This window comes from Petromyzon marinus, chromosome 54 (genome assembly GCF_048934315.1).
Source record: "Petromyzon marinus isolate PM22_M1 ecotype Great Lakes invasive population chromosome 54, UKy_Petmar_22M1.pri1.0, whole genome shotgun sequence".
Classification (NCBI taxonomy): Eukaryota; Metazoa; Chordata; class Hyperoartia; order Petromyzontiformes; family Petromyzontidae; genus Petromyzon; species Petromyzon marinus.
This window is the reverse complement of record NC_133720.1, coordinates 3834946-3854890: the sequence shown is the minus strand read 5'-3', so window position 1 is coordinate 3854890 and position 19945 is coordinate 3834946. Positions and strand designations below refer to the sequence as shown.

The 19945-nt window shown below is 41.6% G+C and overlaps 1 protein-coding gene across 1 annotated transcript in view; it reads left to right on the top strand.

The window, feature by feature from the left end:
- Positions 1-13835: 13835 nt before the first annotated feature.
- Positions 13836-19945, top strand: part of LOC116954157 (casein kinase II subunit alpha) — a 46998-nt gene continuing 40888 nt past the window's right edge. Inside the window, exons 1-2 of the mRNA XM_032974628.2 lie at positions 13836-14085; positions 15505-15625. Of these exons, the coding sequence (XP_032830519.2) occupies positions 15525-15625 (101 nt within the window). The 5' untranslated portion in view covers positions 13836-14085; positions 15505-15524. The remainder of the gene's footprint in view (positions 14086-15504; positions 15626-19945) is intronic.

The following is a 19945-nucleotide window of genomic DNA, read 5'->3' as shown; positions in this document are numbered from 1 at the left end:
ATTCACGCTATCACCATTTGAAAGGAAGACCTGGGTGGTCGGAGTAAGCGGACAACGATTATTTATTTTACAATGCACCGTACTCGAGCATGTCATTTAACATTTTGTAATTTTGGCCAAGACACGCGTGTTAAATCACAGAATCACGAGGCATCTTCTTCGTCGTGTCTCCTGTCCAACCTACATTGTCACGAGGCATGATTGGAGCTTAGGAAGAAGGCTTTTTATCCGGCAGTAGAATGACAATGGCTGATGATGATGATGATGGTGACTAAGACACGAACAATGGTCCTTTCTCACCGATGCCACTTCATAAACGATGGGCGAACTTTCATCCTTTCTGTAGGCCTTAGCAGGCAACTCGATGGCAAAAAACATCGGTTCAACGGTAAGTGTACCTGATCGCTGTGCGACACAGCTACCTGTGATTCGAGCTGGGAGTTGATGCCAGTTTTTTTTTGGTCACTTGTTTGAATAACAACGCCACTCAAGACTACGCGTGTACATCACGCGTAGTTCTGCAGTGTTCTGGTCTTGCGAGATACGCTCCTTTCTGCGATATGTCCCGTTTTTTCTAGATTTGAAGTTTTTGTGACTGCAAGGATCCATCCTCTTTGGTTCTTTCGGTAAAGTCACGTAGGTAAAAAATGTAATAAAATTAAATAAAACAAAACTAGTTGTTTTCATTTTTTGTTTTATTTATTTTTTTACCTACGTGACTTTACCGAAAGAACCAAAGAGTATGTCCCGTTTTCTTGTTGTTGTTGTTTTGGTACGTCAGACGTGGCAATCCAAAGTGGAATTGAATCCCTCAGTGGTGGTGGTGCCTTTGGCTCATTGAGGGACTCGAAGCAGAACATACTTTTTTGGAGCCCTTTTAATTCGTCAACTCCAATGGACAAGGGATAGAGATGTCGCGAGATGAGGCGAATGTGGACAAGAGATGTAGGTGCGTGCGTCTAATGGGGTGGGAGAAGAGAGATAGAGATGAGATGGAATGCATTGATAATGAAATCGATATGGTGTATAGACAACAGACAGATATGAAGTGAGATGAACCAACGTAACTCTGGACAATATAGGTATGAGAGAGAGAGTCATTAATTTTTTTTTAAACATTAATGTCCTTTCTTGATTTGAAGCTTTCGTGACTGCAGGAATCCATACTCTTTGGTTCTTTCGGCAAAGTCACGTGGGTAGAAAATGCCTACCGATATAACCTCTTGCCACGGCAGCTCTCTCGCTGACTTCAGCATTTTCTTGCTGTGGTTGTTCCACCTGATGAAGATTGCTTGTGTCGCGATGGAAACGTCGTGATTTGTTTTATTTGATTTTATTTCTACCTACGTGACTTTACCCAAAGAACCAAAGAGTATTAATGTTCTTGTTTTTATTGATTACAATCTGAATTCGAGCTGATGTTTGGTGCAAGCCTATATATATATATTTTTTTAATATATACATATCTACGAAGGGCCCATTGATCTCCTTATGGCGCTACGCCTTTGCTCAGTTTCCTCCTGCCTAGCGATGCCACTGCACGGACACGAAGGACAGAAACAAAAAGATGTTCACCCAACCAACCTAACAGCGGACCTCTTTGTTTTCGTCTCACTTGGCCTCGTTCTTAATGAAAAAATATTCATCACTCAGCAGAGCTTTCATTTCGCTGTTCTCCGCTTGCAGGCAATACAAAAAAAACCGCCGAGAAGGGCGGGCATTGTGCGCCAACAATGTGGAGAATTTGTTTACGTCGCTTGCGCTATTAGCTACAAGGGCAGCAGCATTGGGTGACTCAAGTTTTGAGCCCCCGATAATCCGGAGAGAAATGTTATGCGCTGTGACGGAAGTGTTATAGGTTGGCGTCCAGCTCAGGAATCGGCGTTATAGTTGCAAACGCAACTATAACTTTGCCGGCAGCGTAGACCTCCACTGCTGTATATTGGCCTACTCTTCCACCCCTGAACGAACGATCACGGCCAAATCAACGTGAGTCCGCATACGCAGTGGACTAGATTGATTGACAACTGAATGGTGTAAGTCAGTGTGTTCTTCACACGTTGTCAGAGGTGGGACCGCTTTCGCCGACGAGACATCATCAGCGTGAGGGTCCCGCCACACATTTTAAACCACTGGAGTTTGACGGCACGACGACGGGGGAGTGTGTTCACGATTCCCGGGTTGTCCTGGGGTGGGGGAGGCGGCTCCTCGAACGTTCTGGGCCACACTAAAAGCCACCAGGGGCCACCGGTGGCCCATCGGGCCTTTCGACGAAGAACACTGCCGTAAGTGGCGGAAAATGAAAGGCAAAGGGGCAGCGCTGCAATTTCTCGCTCACCCCAACTGCTGGCGGAACTGCCTCCACCAGAGGGAGCTCTAGAGGGCCCCGCTAAACGGTGCTGTGGCCTAACCTTGCACGCTGGTCAGACGCCTCGGAAGAGGTGGACGTACCCACACTTTACTCCATCGCACGCGACCTGCCGCCCGACGCCAAAAGGCGGTCTAATGATGTAGATGCTCACCCCGAGCCCTCATTACTTTGATAGTGCATTGTCTTTGAGCAGTGTGACACCTTTTGGCGTCATGTGGTCGAGCACCAATGGGTCGAGGATCAAAAGAAAGCCGTCCCTTGGTGTGGACCAATCAGTTTCAAGGACAATGCATATCTTATCATAGTATTTTTTTGTTTGCATTTTGACTGCAGGTATTGTGGTTAATGCAGACATGAATCCTTGTAAAAAGGTTTCAGTTTTGTTGCCAGAAAAAAGGGGAAAACCCTTATTATTAAGTCCAACATACATACAGTGAGGGAAAAAAGTATTTGATCCCCTGCTAATTTTGTACGTTTGCCCACTGACAAAGAAATGATCAGTCCATAATTTTAATGTTAGGTTTATTTGATCAGTGAGAGATAGAAAAACAACAACAAAATCCAGAAAACGTATGTCGAAAACGTTATAAATTGATTTGCATTTTAATGAGGGAAATAAGTATTTGACCCCTCCGCAAAACATGACTTAGTACTTGGTGGCAAAACCCTTGTTGGCAATCACAGAGGTCAGACGTTTCTTGTAGTTGGCCACCAGGTTTGCACACATTTCAGGAGGGATTTTGTCCCACTCCTCTTTGCAGATCTTCTCCAAGGCATTGAGGTTTCGAGGGTGACGTTTGGCAACTCGAACCTTCAGCTCCCTCCACAGATTTTCTATGGGATTAAGGTCTGGAGACTGGCTAGGCCACTCCAGGACCTTAATGTGCTTCTTCTTGAGCCACTCTTTTGTTGCCTTGGCCGTGTGTTTTGGGTCATTGCCATGCTGGAATACCCATTTTCAATGCCCTGGCTGAGGGAAGGAGGTTCTCACCCAAGATTTGACGGCACATGGCCCCGTCCATCGTCACTTTGATGCAGTGAAGTTGTCCTGTCTCCTTAGCAGAAAAACACCCCCAAAGCATAATGTTTCCACCTCCATGTTTGACGGTGGGGATGGTGTCCTTGGGGTCATAGGCAGCATTCCTCCTCCTCCAAACACGGTGAGTTGAGTTGATGCCAAAGAGCTCCATTTTGGTCTCATCTGACTACAACACTTTCACCCAGTTGTCCTCTGAATCATTCAGATGTTCATTGGCAAACTTCAGACGCGCATGTATATGTGCTTTCTTGAGCAGGGGAACCTTGCGGGTGCTGCAGGATTTCAGTCCTTCATGGCGTAGTGTGTTACCAATTGTTTTATTGGTGACTATGGTCCCAGCTGCCTTGAGATCATTGACAAGGTCCTCCCGTGTAGTTCTGGACTGATTCCTCACCGTTCTCATGATCATTGCAACTCCACGAGGTGAGATCTTGCATGGAGCCCCAGGCCGAGGGAGATTGACAGTTCTTTTGTGTTTCTTCCATTTGCGAATAATCGCAGCAACTGTTGTCACCTTTTCTCCAAGCTGCTTGGCAATGGTCTTGTAGCCCATTCCAGCCTTGTGTAGGTCTACAATCTTTTCCCTGACATCCTTGGAGAGCTCTTTGGTCTTGGCCATGGTGGAGAGTTGGAATCTTATTGATTGATTGGTTCTGTGGACACGTGTCTTTTATACAGGTAACAAGCTGAGATTAGGAGCACTCCCTTTACGAGTGTGCTCCTAATCTCAGCTCGTTACCTGTATAAAAGACACCTGGGAGCAAGAAATCTTTCTGATTGAGAGGGGGTCAAATATTTATTTCCCTCATTAAAATGCAAATCAATTTATAACATTTTTGACATGCGTTTTTCTGGATTTTCTTGTTGTTATTCTGTCTCTCACTGTTCAAATAAACCTACCATTAAAATTATAGACTGATCATTTCTTTGTCAGTGGGCAAACGTACAAAATCAGCAGGGGATCAAATACTTTTTTTCCCTCACTGTACGTATGTTTGGGTTTTCTCTAACTCCAGTCTTCCCCCCCCCCCCGCACACATTCACAAAATTCCTTAAAAGGGAATTGGCCAAATATTCCAATGCCAGAACTCTGCTGAAAATAATTCCTGAGACCTCAGGCTTTCGTGGAGAAATACAGATAGCGGTGGTGGCATCTACATCTGCAGAACATGAAGAACCAGTGGCATCTCCATCTGCAGAACGTGAAGAACCAGTGGCATCTACATCTGCAGAGCGTGAAGAGCCAGTGGCATCTACATCTGCAGAACGTGAAGAACCAGTGGCATCTACATCGACAGGAGATGATACAACTTTTAAAGTCATTCCCCGTGTTTAGTGCACATTCCGTACAACATGTTTGGAATCCACGGGAATAAAGTTGTACTTCCGAACAAATCGACTTACGAACAGACCTCTGGAACCTAACTCGTTCGTAAGTAGAGGAGTCCCTGTAATTGTAAAGTACTCCTTACTGTTTTATAACAGTGCCAAACATTCATGGAATTGTCTAAAATCCCAGTGCAGACCTCTCCAAAAAAAGTTTGAGAATTGCTAAATCTATCCTAAGGAAAGGACATAATTGATCACTATTATAACACTGGCTTCAAATATAATTAATATATAATAGGTTACGTTTTATAGCACATCACGTAAAATGAATTATATGAAGTTGGAACATTGCACGAAACGTCGACGATTATATGTTGTTGCTTTAAGGGAGTGTTGTTGACCAATGTTGATATTTTTGTTGTGGATTATTTAACGAACAGGAGTTGTTCGGGAGCGCCTAAGGCGCCCCTCGCAACCATTTACAGCCTTCGGGCAGGAAAGTCACAAAAAAAATTGCACACGAACGACGCGTTCACGGAAACATCCGATGCTGCGTTTAGAATTTTTTTTAAATCAATCATATTTGAATTGTATTATGTTTTGAATTAGATAACTGTATTTCTTCATTAAAAGCTTATATCATTTTACATCTGGAAGACTTCATTGAAAAATGCATTTCGTGTGAATTTTCTCTCGTCGTTAGGTAGATGGCCTTGCTGGGGGTTCGGTTCGATGCGGACTTTCACCCGGTTGGGGATTGCGGGATCGAGATAAGGTGACACGGAGCTGCTGGCCGTGCGAGAAGACCGCCGTCTGCAGATCGATTCCAACGTGATCGAACGTCTGATCCCTGCGCCTCCGTCGTTCATGCAAGGGGCGCTCCAGCGCTGTCCTCCAGACAGTCTCGTCCCTTCACCTGATGAAGGCCGCTTGTGTTGTGGCCGAAACGTCGTGAGAATTTTATTGCGTTATTTTATTTTATCAATTTATTATTTTATTCTCATTCTACGTGGTGACTTTACCGAAAGAACCAAAGAAGATGAATCCTTGCAGTCACGAAAGCTTTAAATCGAAATTTGGGCGCGTGTAGGTTTACAGCGCCCCTTGTATGAAAACGACGGAAAGTGCAGCGTTCATCACAGATAAAGTCGTGCGTTTATATGTATAGATGATGATGATGATATTAATGGTGCAACGGCGCGCCCTCGTGGCTATCATTGGTCAACATTCAAACACCATTACATTATGCAGTTTACCACGTTGTAAGGCTTTCGCGACCAATATTATCCAAAATAGAGGTTTTTGGGTTTGATCGCGTAAATGAAAATGTGTCGTTAAACCCGCCACCACTCGACACAGCCAATGAGTAAAGTTTGTCACTTAAAAATTCGTGACTAGTTCAGCACACCGGTGTGTTGGAGAGTAAAACCCACAACATTTACAATTCAAGTCCCGTGACGTTTTTTTTCCAGTAATTACAACCAGCATCATCAGGCAGACAGCCAATACAGCAAAATTGTGTTAAATCTGTATGGCATTAAGCGCTACACCCTTGCACGCGTGGGGTTTTCTCTGGGTGTAAAACGCTCATCAATGAAGTCCGATAAAGACCTGAATATATAGAGGACCGCAGAGCTTTGGAAATTGTTGGTGCTGTCTCACTGCGTCACTGTCTTCACCGCTCGTCTGTGGGTTCCTCCTCGCGCCACTGAGTCGTTCTCTCTCTCTTCCAGGGTGAGTGAATACTCTGGGACGCCACGAGTTGAAAGTTATATTCTTGGTTCTTTCGGTAAAGTCACGTAGAAGGGAAACAATCAAATAATTAAAAAAATATTAATCAATAAAAGTATAAAACAATAAATCACCGCCACTTTTTTTCAAATTTTCTTGCTGTGGGTTTCACACCTGATGATGATTGCTTGTGTTGCAGTCGAAACGTCGTGAGAATTTTATTGTTTTATATTTTTATTATTCTTTTATGATTCTTTTATTGTTTCCCTTCTACGTGACTTTACCGAAAGAACCAAGAATATGAATCCCTGCAGTCACGAAAGCTTTAAATCAAGAATTGAAAGTTGTTCATACGTTGTACGTTGCAATCCCGCTCGAGCGTAAATCATTGTTCCTCACGCCTTCATCACTTTCGCTTTCAGACATCTGGACAAGAAGCTGTCTAGCTTAGCGGCAGTCAGCATGATTTCCAATTGTTCGCAATTTCTCACAAGGTTATGATCTGGCAGATGTTTGATGGGTTTTTTTTGCCGGAAATTACCAAAACGTGGCACCAACTCGTGTAAATTTGGCTTTAAAACACTGGTGACGTGATTCGCAAATGAGATACTGCAAGTTGAAATATTATGCATGAAAAAAACCCTTATCTATATAAATACATCTACATAAATCATACCACCCACATCTCCCATGTTTAATATTGCACGTGCTTTTGCGTGTTTACATTTGTATCATGCGTAAGGAACTCATTAAATTAACAAAAAACGCAAATGAGAATTGGATTAAGAGTCATTGAACCCGAGCCACAACCCATCCTGCCCCAATGTGTATCCTCATTCTTATCGCTCGCTCGCTCGCTCCATCCTTCATTTCCCTGTCTCTCTCGGTGTGCCCCCTCTCTTGGCTACCACTGCATCACTAATTTAATCAATCATTTGTCAGCTCTTCGAATAACGTCTCTTTGCCCGTCCTGTCTGTTCTCCAATTCATCAATTTTAACCGCTCGTTTCTGATGTGCAGTATGTAAAACTCTTTTTCAGAAGCGACCTATCCACGAATGATTCTCAACGAAGTGGCTTATCACGGGAGATTTTCCAGCAGCCAAATACTTTAAACGCGTGTTTCTAAATGTGGAGGCAAAAAAACGGAGGACCACTGGGAGAACTTGGAAACTCGAAATATATAGGCATAGTCAGGGTCGGGATCGAACCCACGACCTCCTGTATACTCGGCGAGGTAGTTAACATCTCGTCACCTGTCCATTGTCTTCTATAGTAAAGCTTTCAGTATTTTTTATATTCTTGGTTCTTTCGGTAAAGTCACGTAGAAGGGAAATAATAAAATAATAAAATAAAACATAATAAAATAAAATTATCACGTTTCATTAGGACGATGTCTTTCCGACAGCCCTGTTTCTTCACCTGAGGACGGCTGCTTGCGTTGTGGCCGAAACGTCGTGAGAATTTTATTTTATTATGTTATATTTTTATTATTTTATTATTTCCCTTCTACGTGACTTTACAGAAAGAACCAAGAATATGAATCCCTGCAGTCACGAAAACTTTAAATCTAAATTTCAGTGTTTTGTTTTAATCAACTACGTCATTGTCATGAGACCAAATGTCTGATCAGTGTGTCTGCTGACGTCTGTGTGCGAGGGCCGATGTGTTATTCATGATGAATTAATCTTCCGAAAGTAATCATCCCTGCAATAATTCACCGGTTTATTCGAGAACTGTGGTCATGATCCAAGCTAACCAGTGGTCCAAGAATACGCACATTCTGTCATTTTCTGCAGCTGCAGGCCATAGAAGTGATTGACCGTGACAACTTGTGAAACACGACTTGTTTACCCACTGACTTCCCCTTGTGCACTTGGCCTGATCACTTCTTTCACAGTTGTTTGTGTCGCTTGATGTGAAGACATATTAAAAATCATGAGATCCCGTGTCTCCCTCGGGGTTTGCCTTTTTCACTCAAGTTACAAGTTCATATTGTTTGCTGCTCATACATGAGAGTATGTCATTTAATTAAAAATTAATAGACAGTCAGTGATATCTTGAATCGGAATGCCTCACCACTGTCAGCGTTAGAATACTGTTTACACAAGGATAATGGGGCATTGAAGTATCTCCCTGTGTACCACAAACAACGGAATTGTTTGAATATGTATCATAGTACCACGTTGAAAGACATCTATTTAACTTGCTTCTCAGAACGTCTTACATATAGTTGTAAAATATCTATGTTATTTCAACGCCCTTCGTTAACTTAACTAGGTGACGCCACATTTACTTTTCACAAGCTGTTTTGCTATGGACAATTAAATATGATGTGAGTTTGAGTCCCAGCCAAAGCTGTCATTAGCATTGAGTGATATCTGACCCAGCCCTGGGAAACCTTCATCAACTCACATTGACCAGCGTGGTGAAGTATGGTTAAACATCGCCGTGACTGACAAAACGTATGAAGGCCTGAATAAAACAATGGAATAAAAAAGGACTATAAATTATTATACATTCGTTTAAATTAGTATACAGTATAGCCTGGCAGTGGTGGCTGTGTTCGCCTGTAATCCAGAACTGTCGAGGCGAGGATTGGTGGATTACACTAATGTTGTGAAACTGTGGGCATTAAAGTGCTATACCCTAGCTTGGCAGTAAGCGGTACAGCAAAAGTGGACTCCATCTGTTCCATCTGTATGGCTTTTCTCCAGGCTCTCTGGTTTCCGCGCACATGTATAAACACTCATTAATCGGCTGATAACGTACTTACGTGCGTATGCTGAACTTCTTTCGCACCATACGTAGCCAACCGTGCTGAGGTACGGGAAATATCTTAGTATATATATAGGACTGGAGAGCTTGGGCAACTATTGGTGCCGGCTCGCTGCCTGGCCACTTTCGTCTGTGGTTCCTCCTCACACCCCCCTGAGTCGTCGTCCGTCTGCGAGAGTTAGCGAAATCTCTGCGTGCTTCAAGTTGAAATTGTTATACGGTAGTCGCTCAGTTAACGGTGACATCGGTTAACGGCTTTTCGCTTAACGTTTTCGCATCCCATAGGACCCCCATGGTTTCGACTAACGTTAACATTTTTATTTCAGGTATGTTTTCGTTATTGCAAGTGGACGCCAATATCGGCCAATCCAAGCGCCCGTAAGTTGGGCTGAGCATGCCTCAGCTCATCAGATGTTCGACTGGCTTTGTTTACATTATTGTTCTGTTTTGCCGGTGAAAACAGCTATCTTCGAGACTCGTGTAATAATTCCTATATACGATGGATTGTTATTTCGGTTTACAATAGTTTTTTCGTGGAAGAGATTAAAAACGTTGACCGAGGGACTACTGAATTATATTTTTACATGCCACGAAAAGGATAACATTTTTTTATGGAATATTTTATTTTGCTGTACTTCTCTATAGGAATTAAGTGAATGTGTGTTTTATTGTTGTGGAGTGCCATGCTTGTATATGTTCGGTTATCCATGTTATCGAAGTCATGAAGATTCCATTTTTTACTGAATTTAAACGAAACTATTTTTTATTTTACCAGGCATGGCCCAACTGAGCTACAGTGAGGGAAAAAGCATTTGATCCCCTGCTGATTTTGTACGTTTGCCCACTGACAAAGAAATGATCAGTCTATAATTTTAATGGTAGGTTTATTTGAACAGTGAGAGACAGAATAACAACACACAAATCCAGAAAAACGCATGTCAAAAATGTTATAAATTGATTTGCATTTTAATGAGGGAAATAAGTACTTGACCCCTCTGCAAAACATGACTTAGTACTTGGTGGCAAAACCCTTGTTGGCAATCACAGAGGTCAGACGTTTCTTGTAGTTGGCCACCAGGTTTGCACACATCTCAGGAGGGATTTTGTCCCACTCCTCTTTGCAGTTCTTCTCCAAGTCATTAAGGTTTCGAGGGTGACGTTTGGCAACACGATGCATTTAGAGCAAACTTAAAAATTAAAAAAAATGTTGAGTAATTTCTATTACAATACTAATCGTTATTCACCAGTTATTGAATTCCAAATTTATTGCGAAAGTACAGCATATTTGATCTGAAGCTTTCGTGACTGCAGAAATCCATACTCTTTGGTTCTTTCGGTAAAGTCACGTAGGTATAAAATAAAATTTGAGACCTACGTGACTCGGTAAACAATATAATTGTTTTATTTGTATTATTTTATTATTTCCCTTCTACGTGACTTTACCGAAAGAACCAATAATATAAATCCCTGCAGTCACGAAAGCTTTAAATCGAAATTTTACAGCATATTTATTCAATAAAAAAGGGGAGTTGATTAGGTAGTTCCAAAAATGATATCTTAGTGGCCAATTGCGTTAAAACAAACCTTTTCATGGAATTTTCCCTATTAACGCTTAATAGACAAACTATATTAAAACTTACATTCAAGGTCTTTAATGAAATCTGCCTCATGAAAAATGTTTACAACTGTTTATTTGTTTAATTCATGCATTTAGGACAGCGACTGAAAAGTAAAATTAATTTTAATTGGTATAAGTGGAGTAATTTCAGCAATTCAGTGCATTTTCTACTTCAGTCGCAGAGTAGGATAATCTACACCACTTTCATGAATATAAATTACGTGTCATTCGTATTCACCTTTATTTAATAATTACGGAGGTATAAATACTGTATGTCATAGTTTTGAAAGGGATGTTCTTTTTTAACCAATTTTCACAGCCTATAATATTCCAATACACAATTCTTACATGTGCAAAAATGAACATTTTAAAACTCATACTCTTTGGTTCTATTCGGTAAAGTCACGTAGGTAAAAATAGAATAGAACCAAAGATTATGGATCCTTGCAGTCACGAAAGCTTTAAATCTAGAATTTTAAAACTCAGTGAATGACAATAATATTTTTCGTGATTTTCATAACTGCACTGAGGATTGAATAAGGAGAAATATTTTTCGCACAGAAGTGTGGTCACCACATCTACGCCTCTATATAAGGAACGGAACAGTTAGACTTTTCCACAAATCTGGCTGTCGCCTGATAAAGCTAGTTGTAATTACTGGCAAAACGTCGTACTTAGATTGTAAATGTTGTGGCTTTGCTCTCCAACACACCGGTTAGTGCTGTACTAGTAACGAATTGGCCACGTTCTGTTTACGTGAAAACCCTTACTAGTTGGCTGTGTCGGGTGGTGGCGGGTTTAACGACACATTTATATATTTATGCGATCTAACCCAAAAAACCTCTACTATGGATGATATTGGTCGCGAAAGCTTAAGTGTTAAACTTGTATAGGATAATTTAATTTACGGATTTCCAATCATTCACAAAATAACGTCACAAGATAAGTCACATTTTGAGTGATTTGGTCAATAAATCATAAACCATTGTAATTCACATATAAGTGAAATTATTTCTCAAATGTTGTCCCAGTGGGCTCGCTCCTGCTGTAAATAAAATTCACATGTTGGTGGTGAAGTGGTTAGCGCACTGTGCTAAGAACTCGATGTTATAAGTCTGATCCCCAGCCAAAGCCAATACGAGTCGTGTGTCAAATCTAAATTGGACTTGGGTCTCTCCCTTCACGAGGCCACACTGACTCGCGTGCTGAAGTATGGTTAAACAACCCACCACGACCGTCTGGCCATTGTGGAAGACCAGGCAAAAAATAACCTCTGGTGGAGGTCCTTCTGCCAAAAGTTGGTGTGAATAGGAAATTGTCGGGCCCTCCGTATTTTTGCGTGTCACCTTCACACAAAAAATACAGAGGGCACTTTGTGATCGCTAATGTGTTTAACACTACAGCTACTAACGGAGATTTAAAGAGATACAAATGTAGGGCACGTTTTGAAGTGTTTTAGGAGATTTTTTTCAAGTAGGGTTTCCACCTTGTCAGGGTTTGACCCACCAGTCTGGGAATTGACCTCTATGTTCGTTTTCATTTGGATGCAAGTACAGTAATTGATTTGAACGGAGGTTTGGTAGAATTGTACTGAGCTTTAATTGCAGTATACTGTACGGTTTTTGATAAAATACTATAAAAACACGCAAAAACTATAATTAGGGGTTTTTTACAAGATAAGGCCCGATTTAAAGCTTTCGTGACTGCAAGGATTCATCTTCTTTGGTTCTTTTGGTAAAGTCACGTAGAATGAGAATAAAATAATAAAATAAAATAAGACAATAAAATTCTCACGACGTTTTGGCCACAACACAAGAAGCACTGTCATCCCGACAGTTCTGTTCTTTCACCTGAAGAAGGCTACTTGTGTTGTGGCCGAAACGTCGTGAGAATTTTATTGTCTTATTTTATTTTATTATTTTATTCTCATTCTACGTGACTTTACCGAAAGAACCAAAGAAGAAGATAAGGCCCACTGAGCTAAATCGCTCTTTTCAGAATAAACCTGGCCATAAATGATAGCCCTATGAAGTCGCTTATCATGTGGAAATGTACAGCAGCCAAATACTCGAAACGCGTGTTTCTAAATGTGGAGGGAAAAACAAGAGGAGCTGGAGAAAAATCCATGCACCAGCCGAGGTAATTAAAATCTCGCCACCACGACGCCCTTTGACCCAGGTTGACTGAGATATGTCTGGGTTTGGGTCCAGAGGGTGGTCCAGCTGTCTTGTGACCCCCAATTAATTGACCCCTGACATTTTAAAAATGTTTTTAATAAACCTTACTTCAAACATATTTAGTTTCAGATAATTAAATGGGGGGGGTCTCACAAGACATCTGGACCACCCTGTATAGTGGAAAAAAGGTGGTAAACCTTAGTTGGAGGTGATTGTGAAGCTGGAGGCGTTTTACACGGTGGTCACAAAGGAGATAAAAAAACGAGACTTTGTGGGGCATTAAATATTGGAGGTGTTCCAAGTGGTTTAGATGTTTTTACACCGGGCCACTGAGGATATCACCGTACAAGACGTTGGGTGACACTTTTTCGTCGGTCCTAATGGGGAAGATGTGGCTGAGGTAAAATTAATAACCACAGCCACTGAGATCACCGTACTAGACGTTGGGTGACACTTTTTCTTCGGTCCTAATGGGGAAGATGTGTCTGAGGTAAAATTAATAACCACAGCCACTGATGAGATCACCGTACTAGACGTTGGCTGACACTTTTTCTTCGGTCCTAATGGGGAAGATGTGGCTGAGGTAAAATTAATAACCACAGCCACTGAGATCACCGTACTAGACGTTGGCTGACACTTTTTCTTCGGTCCTAATGGGGAAGATGTGGCTGAGGTAAAATTAATAACCACAGCCACTGATGAGATCACGACAAAAACCGCCCACGCACACGGACAGACGGGGGTTGGGGGATCGTCACTTCGTGAGGCGATTTTTTTATTAACTAAAAAAAAACCCCATCACCACGGTGCGCCTGGGGACGTGGAGCCCTGCACAAGCGCGTGAGATAGCCGTGGGAATCCCCTCACTGGTTGTGCAGCTAACTCTGGTTGGTGTGTGGGCGGGGGGGGTTCGAGAGAGCTCCTCTCCGCCATATTGTGGCGCGCGCTCCGCCGCTTCCCGCCACCGCGCCTCACCCCCCCACCACCACCACCCCCCCACCGCACCACCACCACCACGGCCTTCCCTCGCCCTGCCGGCCACGGTCAGTAACGGGCCCCCGGTGTGCCTCGCAACCCGTTTCGATTCACTAACGGCCCTAGGTTCAGGCAGGAAAACGCGCCGCGCCACGCACACACCACGCACACACCACGCAGAGACCCAGCGCACCTGAGCCGCGTCGCTTCTTTTCGGCGCGCGACTCGGGCACCTCACGAGGGGCGGGCGGGAGAGGGTAGGGCCTCGCGGACCTTCCCGGCTTTGGAGCGAGGGGAGCCGGCGCGCGATTCTAGTCGAGGACGGGGGGTCCGCGGAGCGCTCGCGTCTCGGCTAGGCCGCGCCGGGGGTATTTTGCTGGAGGAGGAGGACTTGGCGCTCTTTAAAGCAGACTTAAAGACGGTGGGACAATGTTTGGATGTTGTTATCTTTGTTCAATCAGTCGTAGCCAGTTCGCGTGGATAAAGATAACAAGTTGGATACGTGTTGTAAATGTGTTTTAGTTCGAGGTGTGCCGTATACTGTATATTTTTTTTTTATGTCGCGTGGTATCTCCTGTTTAATGACGGCGAATTGCAGCAGTTTTTGTATATTATTGTTAGCTATGTATGTTGTTATTATTATGAGGAGCGCAACGCTATTTTATAATAGTGTTTGTATTTATGGAGGTTGGTTGTATTGATTAAAAACGCCTGGCTTAAATTGATAGGTTGCGAGTTTAAATCTGGGTTGCGGCTATACAAACGCCAGTAATTACTTTCGGTGTTGGTAAAATGCGTATCATTTAAGTGGAACGTCAACAGTGGTAGTCGTCTCATTGAGATCGGGGTCTCCTTCCATGGGAATGTTTCAAGTTCAGTCGCTGGATCAGGACCACAACGTGTGCTGTGGATGGTCATTTGAGCAGAGACTGACTTTATTGAATTAGTTAAGTTATAATGAGCGTCTGATTAACCGTTTACAAGATGTACAAACCTGAAGTTATGTTACCACTCAGCAGAGTAACATAATTTACACATTCTATTCCATTGTTTGAAGTTTTGTCTACTTTGTAATTCGTGACTTTGCTTTACTCTTTGCAAACCATATACATCCAGTTTGTTAGAAGAGTACGGATTGTTTGTGGTCAAGGGGAGATCTTAATCCAGCAATGGACTGATCATGACCCATTATTAAAGCGGCACGATGTGTTTTCAGGTTGTACCCGCGTGTCGTTCGGAATCGCCTTGACGTTTCACTCCACGTGCTGTGAGCTTCTTCGTGTTTCGCTCTATAATTATACTGTAAGGTCCTGAAGAAGCTCCCAAACGCATGGTAGCGAAACGTCGGACATCATGGCGAAGAAAGTACTGGGTAACAATCCCAAAGGGGGGGGGGGAGAGCTATTAGAGGACGATCTCGAAAAAATAAATATATGCAGTAGAGGTATATGGTAGTTGATTGTCAATGTTTGTTGTCAATGTACCAGTCCAGGTCAGTGGGCGAGCGATGTCTGCCCCTGTGGCGAGCCGAGCGCGTGTATACACGGACGTGAACACGCACCGCCCGCGCGAGTACTGGGACTATGAGTCACACGTCGTGGAGTGGGGGTGAGTACCAGATCGTATCATCATCACCACCATAAACCACCACCATCTCATCCATCCGTCCCTTCATGTGTCCCCCACCCCCTTACCCCGCCGCCCTTGCCTCTGATCACACAGCGAATCACGATTGTCTTGTGACATACAACAATATTGATACTGAATTGACAGACCGAGGATTTGTTCAGATGTTACTCCAGCTGTGGCTGGGAATCGAGTACTGTTTTTTTTTATAATCAAATGCGCCATTTTTTGTCAGTGTTATATTTCATTGTATGTACCATATATTGAACTTCTTTAGCACCGTACGTAGCCAACCGTGCTAAACGGACATCCTGCCGAACAACTTCTTCAATTGACGTTTTCATTTAAAAATTAAACATTTTTTTAGGTATTTTCTCTTATGGGCTTCCCATTTTATGGAAAGACAAGCTGTGGTTGACCTTTGGCTTTGGGCCAATAATTGAAGAGCACTGCCTCATGCTCATTTTAGCTGGGATATAATGACTTTTTTTGTTCACAATATTTTAAATATATGTGCACTGCCTCTTAAAGTGCTAATGATGGTTAAACACGCACAAGTACACATCCTTGACTCTAGAACAACTCTACTGTAATAACCAGTCATTCACTATAACATTATTCCAGTGTTGCATTTCTTCTTATTGATTTAATTACAATTACTCTTGAAAACATGTGTCAATTTGGGGACAACTACTCTTGGCTGAGGCAGCCATCGGCAACATGCAACGACATGTTTATCTGTTGGTGATGCAAATATCTCTTGACTTTGTTGTCATTACTTTGGAATCCCTACTACTTCATGTTAACATTGCAAGCAAATACGTCTGGGTAATCTTGGTAATCTGTTAAGATGCGTGGTTTTATGTGTCACTAGTTTGCATATTTATGATGTCCAGGGTTGTAAACTGGTATGTATATCAATGTTTTTTAATATTAAAACTACTATTTACCAAAACGTAAGATAAAACATTTAGTTCTGAAGCAATGTGTCACTGGAACCTTTATAGATGCAGCACACATTGGAATAATATTAATTTTAGTTTTTTCATACTTACTGCTCATGTTTGACATTTATTTTGCTTTTTATTCATATTCATCTTTAACTATCATTTATGTTGATACGTTTGTTTCCTTTTGGCTGGTTAATAGGGATAGTCGGGCAACAATGCATTGAGGAATCATTCCACGATTCATATATTTAATTTCTGTGTAAGTATAAAAAAGCCAGACAGCTGGAAAAAAAACACAACAGAATATGTATACCTCGGGCATTTATTGAAGGTAAGTAGGGATCAAAATAATGAAATACAGAGGTAGATAACTTTTGCAAAACTGGATTTAATAATTTAAAACTACAGCAAAACCTTGTATTGCGAGTAGCTTGGTCTGCGAGTGTTGTGCAAGACGAGCAAAAATTTTAAATAAATATTGATTTGATAAACGAGCGAGGTCTTGCAATAGGAGTAGTACGTATACGCTTTGTCTGCCGAGCGTCACGTGATCACAACTGATATACGAGTGCTTTGATATACGAGTGCTTTGGATTACAAACATGTTTCCGGAACGAATTATGCTCGCAATCCAAGGTTTTTACTGTTCACGTGAATTTACTTGAAGTTGAACATTTTCAGTCAGGGCAAATACCCACTATGACGTGGGTCTGTATATAGACACTGACAAAAAAACAAAAAGAGCATATTAAAAGTGCAAAAAGAAGCACGTGAAAATTCACACTTGGAATTGCACTGAGAGACAGAAAGAGGACCACATGAATCAAAACACAAATCCCATATATAATATTGACTGTTAAGGAAAGTAAGTGGACTTGCACAAGGATGCATGATGATAAAACTGGTGCTGGAATGGCATCCAAAGGAGAGAATGCTCCCCCCGAGAAGATTCCACCATGGAGATGGAGCAATGGGATAAGTTAATGTGCAGGATTAAGATGGAATTCATAGCATCGCAAGACTCGGGGATGTGGCAGCTTGGGGGGAGGTCTTCGTCCACCAGTAGAAAGAATGGCTGCTGATGATGATGAAGAGGCCATCGAGACCAAAAGGGCCACACTTTCAAAGGAGGACCTTGGTTTAAATAAATACAGTCATATAGTAGCTATTATAATTCCCATGTAGAATTATTATATTATTGTTATTATATTCATGACAATTTTCTCAAATAGTTCATCCAAGTTAAAGGTCAGCTCTATGGAAGCATTGTGCAGCAGTTATCGTTGTTTCATTGATTAACCTTGCCGCCCGATTCAGGGACATGATTCGATTCAAAAATCCATTCTTAACATTGTGGTGAATGTAGTGGCCTCTAGCAGTCTCCTCTTTAATTTCAAATGTAGACTCTAGGGTGAGCAAGAGTCTATGTTGTATTCTTCAAAGTTGGTTGATGCAATGGCTTGTCATTAATATTATTTGAAGGTCAGAGGTGTAAGGCTCTTAATTTTCACGCTGTTTCCAGTATGACCATATTTCACATTCTTATTAATTTAAATTAGCAGAAGCTTGTATAAAAATATATACATATACACATTCTACATTTAATTTATGTGTAAACGTATGGTCACGAACACATTACGAAGATGGTTTGAATTTTAAAATTATGCAAATTATTTAAAACATTTCTTTTTCTGCACATTGTTGTAAGCAATTAGACAAGCAGCACTTATTTTTTCAAAATAATTTAGACATTCTTCCAGTTCATTCACATACATTTTTCCTGCATTCACTTTAACTTTTCATTTTATTTATACGTATATGAATCTTTAACCAGGATAAACACCCTTGAGATGAACATCCCATTCCAAGGATTTCCTGGCAAGATGGCAGCAGTACATCAGTTTCACAGCAAACATAATTAATAACAGACAAAGCAAAATATGAAAACAATATACATTGATACTCAATAATATTTGAAAAATGTGACTATATTCATGGACAATGTATTACATGGAAGAAAATAACCTAATGGAACAATGTATACATTTTAAACCTTGTAGTAATATAATATATAGCATTTAAGATCTTACTGGATTCAGTCTGCTCTTGGGATCCCATTGGTTCCATTCGGGTAGTGCTGAGTAAGAGAAAGCTTTGTGGTGCAAGAGAGAGCTGACAGGGAGTCTTTCGCATGAGAAATGTCTCTCAGCTTATAGCATGCTAACAATTCATGTGAGCCAAGTAAGAACAGAAATATGGAGGCAATGTGCCATATACACCTGGATAAAAACGAGGCAGTACAATTAACATTGACTTTCCAAATTATTATTGCGTCATATGGAGGGATAGCAATATATTTGTAACGTACATTTTGATATCAAGTAACAAGAGCTTCAGGGGATGTTGAGTACAGTGGACATTTGTTCACGAGTGATTAAGTTTTTCACCACATTCACACTGTGGAGTGTTCCGGAGCCTCCGTTTGTTCACAGGCATCCACCTGCTGTATCTTTGTTGTTCACGACTCTCCACTATTGCCGACAGTCGGATCAGCTTTGGAGCTCCTGTTTTTCACCTCAGCAGGCATACATTAATTTTGCCACGTACTAATTTACTCGTATTAAATATTTTTTTAATGCAGCATTAGTATTCGTGTTTATGTTACAATTACGTTCTCAAAATGGTCAGCCGTACGTGAATCCTGAGGCGCACTGTTATAGATTGGAACCAGGCTGGTGATAATAATGGAAGAGATGTTATAGGCAAATTAGGTATCACAATGAATGTCTTCGGAGCAGGTTTGACAAACCACTTCCTATATCTATACAGGAAACCCAGTTTGACTCTTGTTGTTTTTAACCTGATTGTCAATTATTTTTTTAATTTAACAAAGCCTTGGGTTCAGGCCCAGATACTTCTCAGGGGGTTGCTGCTGTGTAATGGTCAGAAACACTTCACTTGCAATTCAGAAATCGCCTGTTCAAGCTCCCAGCAAATAATAGGCACGTTATTTTTTTATCATCCCCCACCTCTGTCTACACAGTAGTATCAATGGGTACATCACACAGTTGATTGACAGGGTACATGTGATGGGATAAAGTGTGGGCACTTCCACCTCTTTAAAGACATCTGGCCAGCTTATAAAAGTAGGCCAAATACCCTTAACTTTTTATTTTTCCTTGTAGGTATGAACAATCTATAATGTATGTGCGCTGTTTGAAATGTTAAACATTTACAAGCATTACATTGGAATATGCTTCCCATTTATATGCAAAGTAGCAATTGTGGAAACTTTTTTTACGTTCTGCATTCTATGGGGTGCAGGATTGTCCAAGCGTTTTTTTTTTTACGA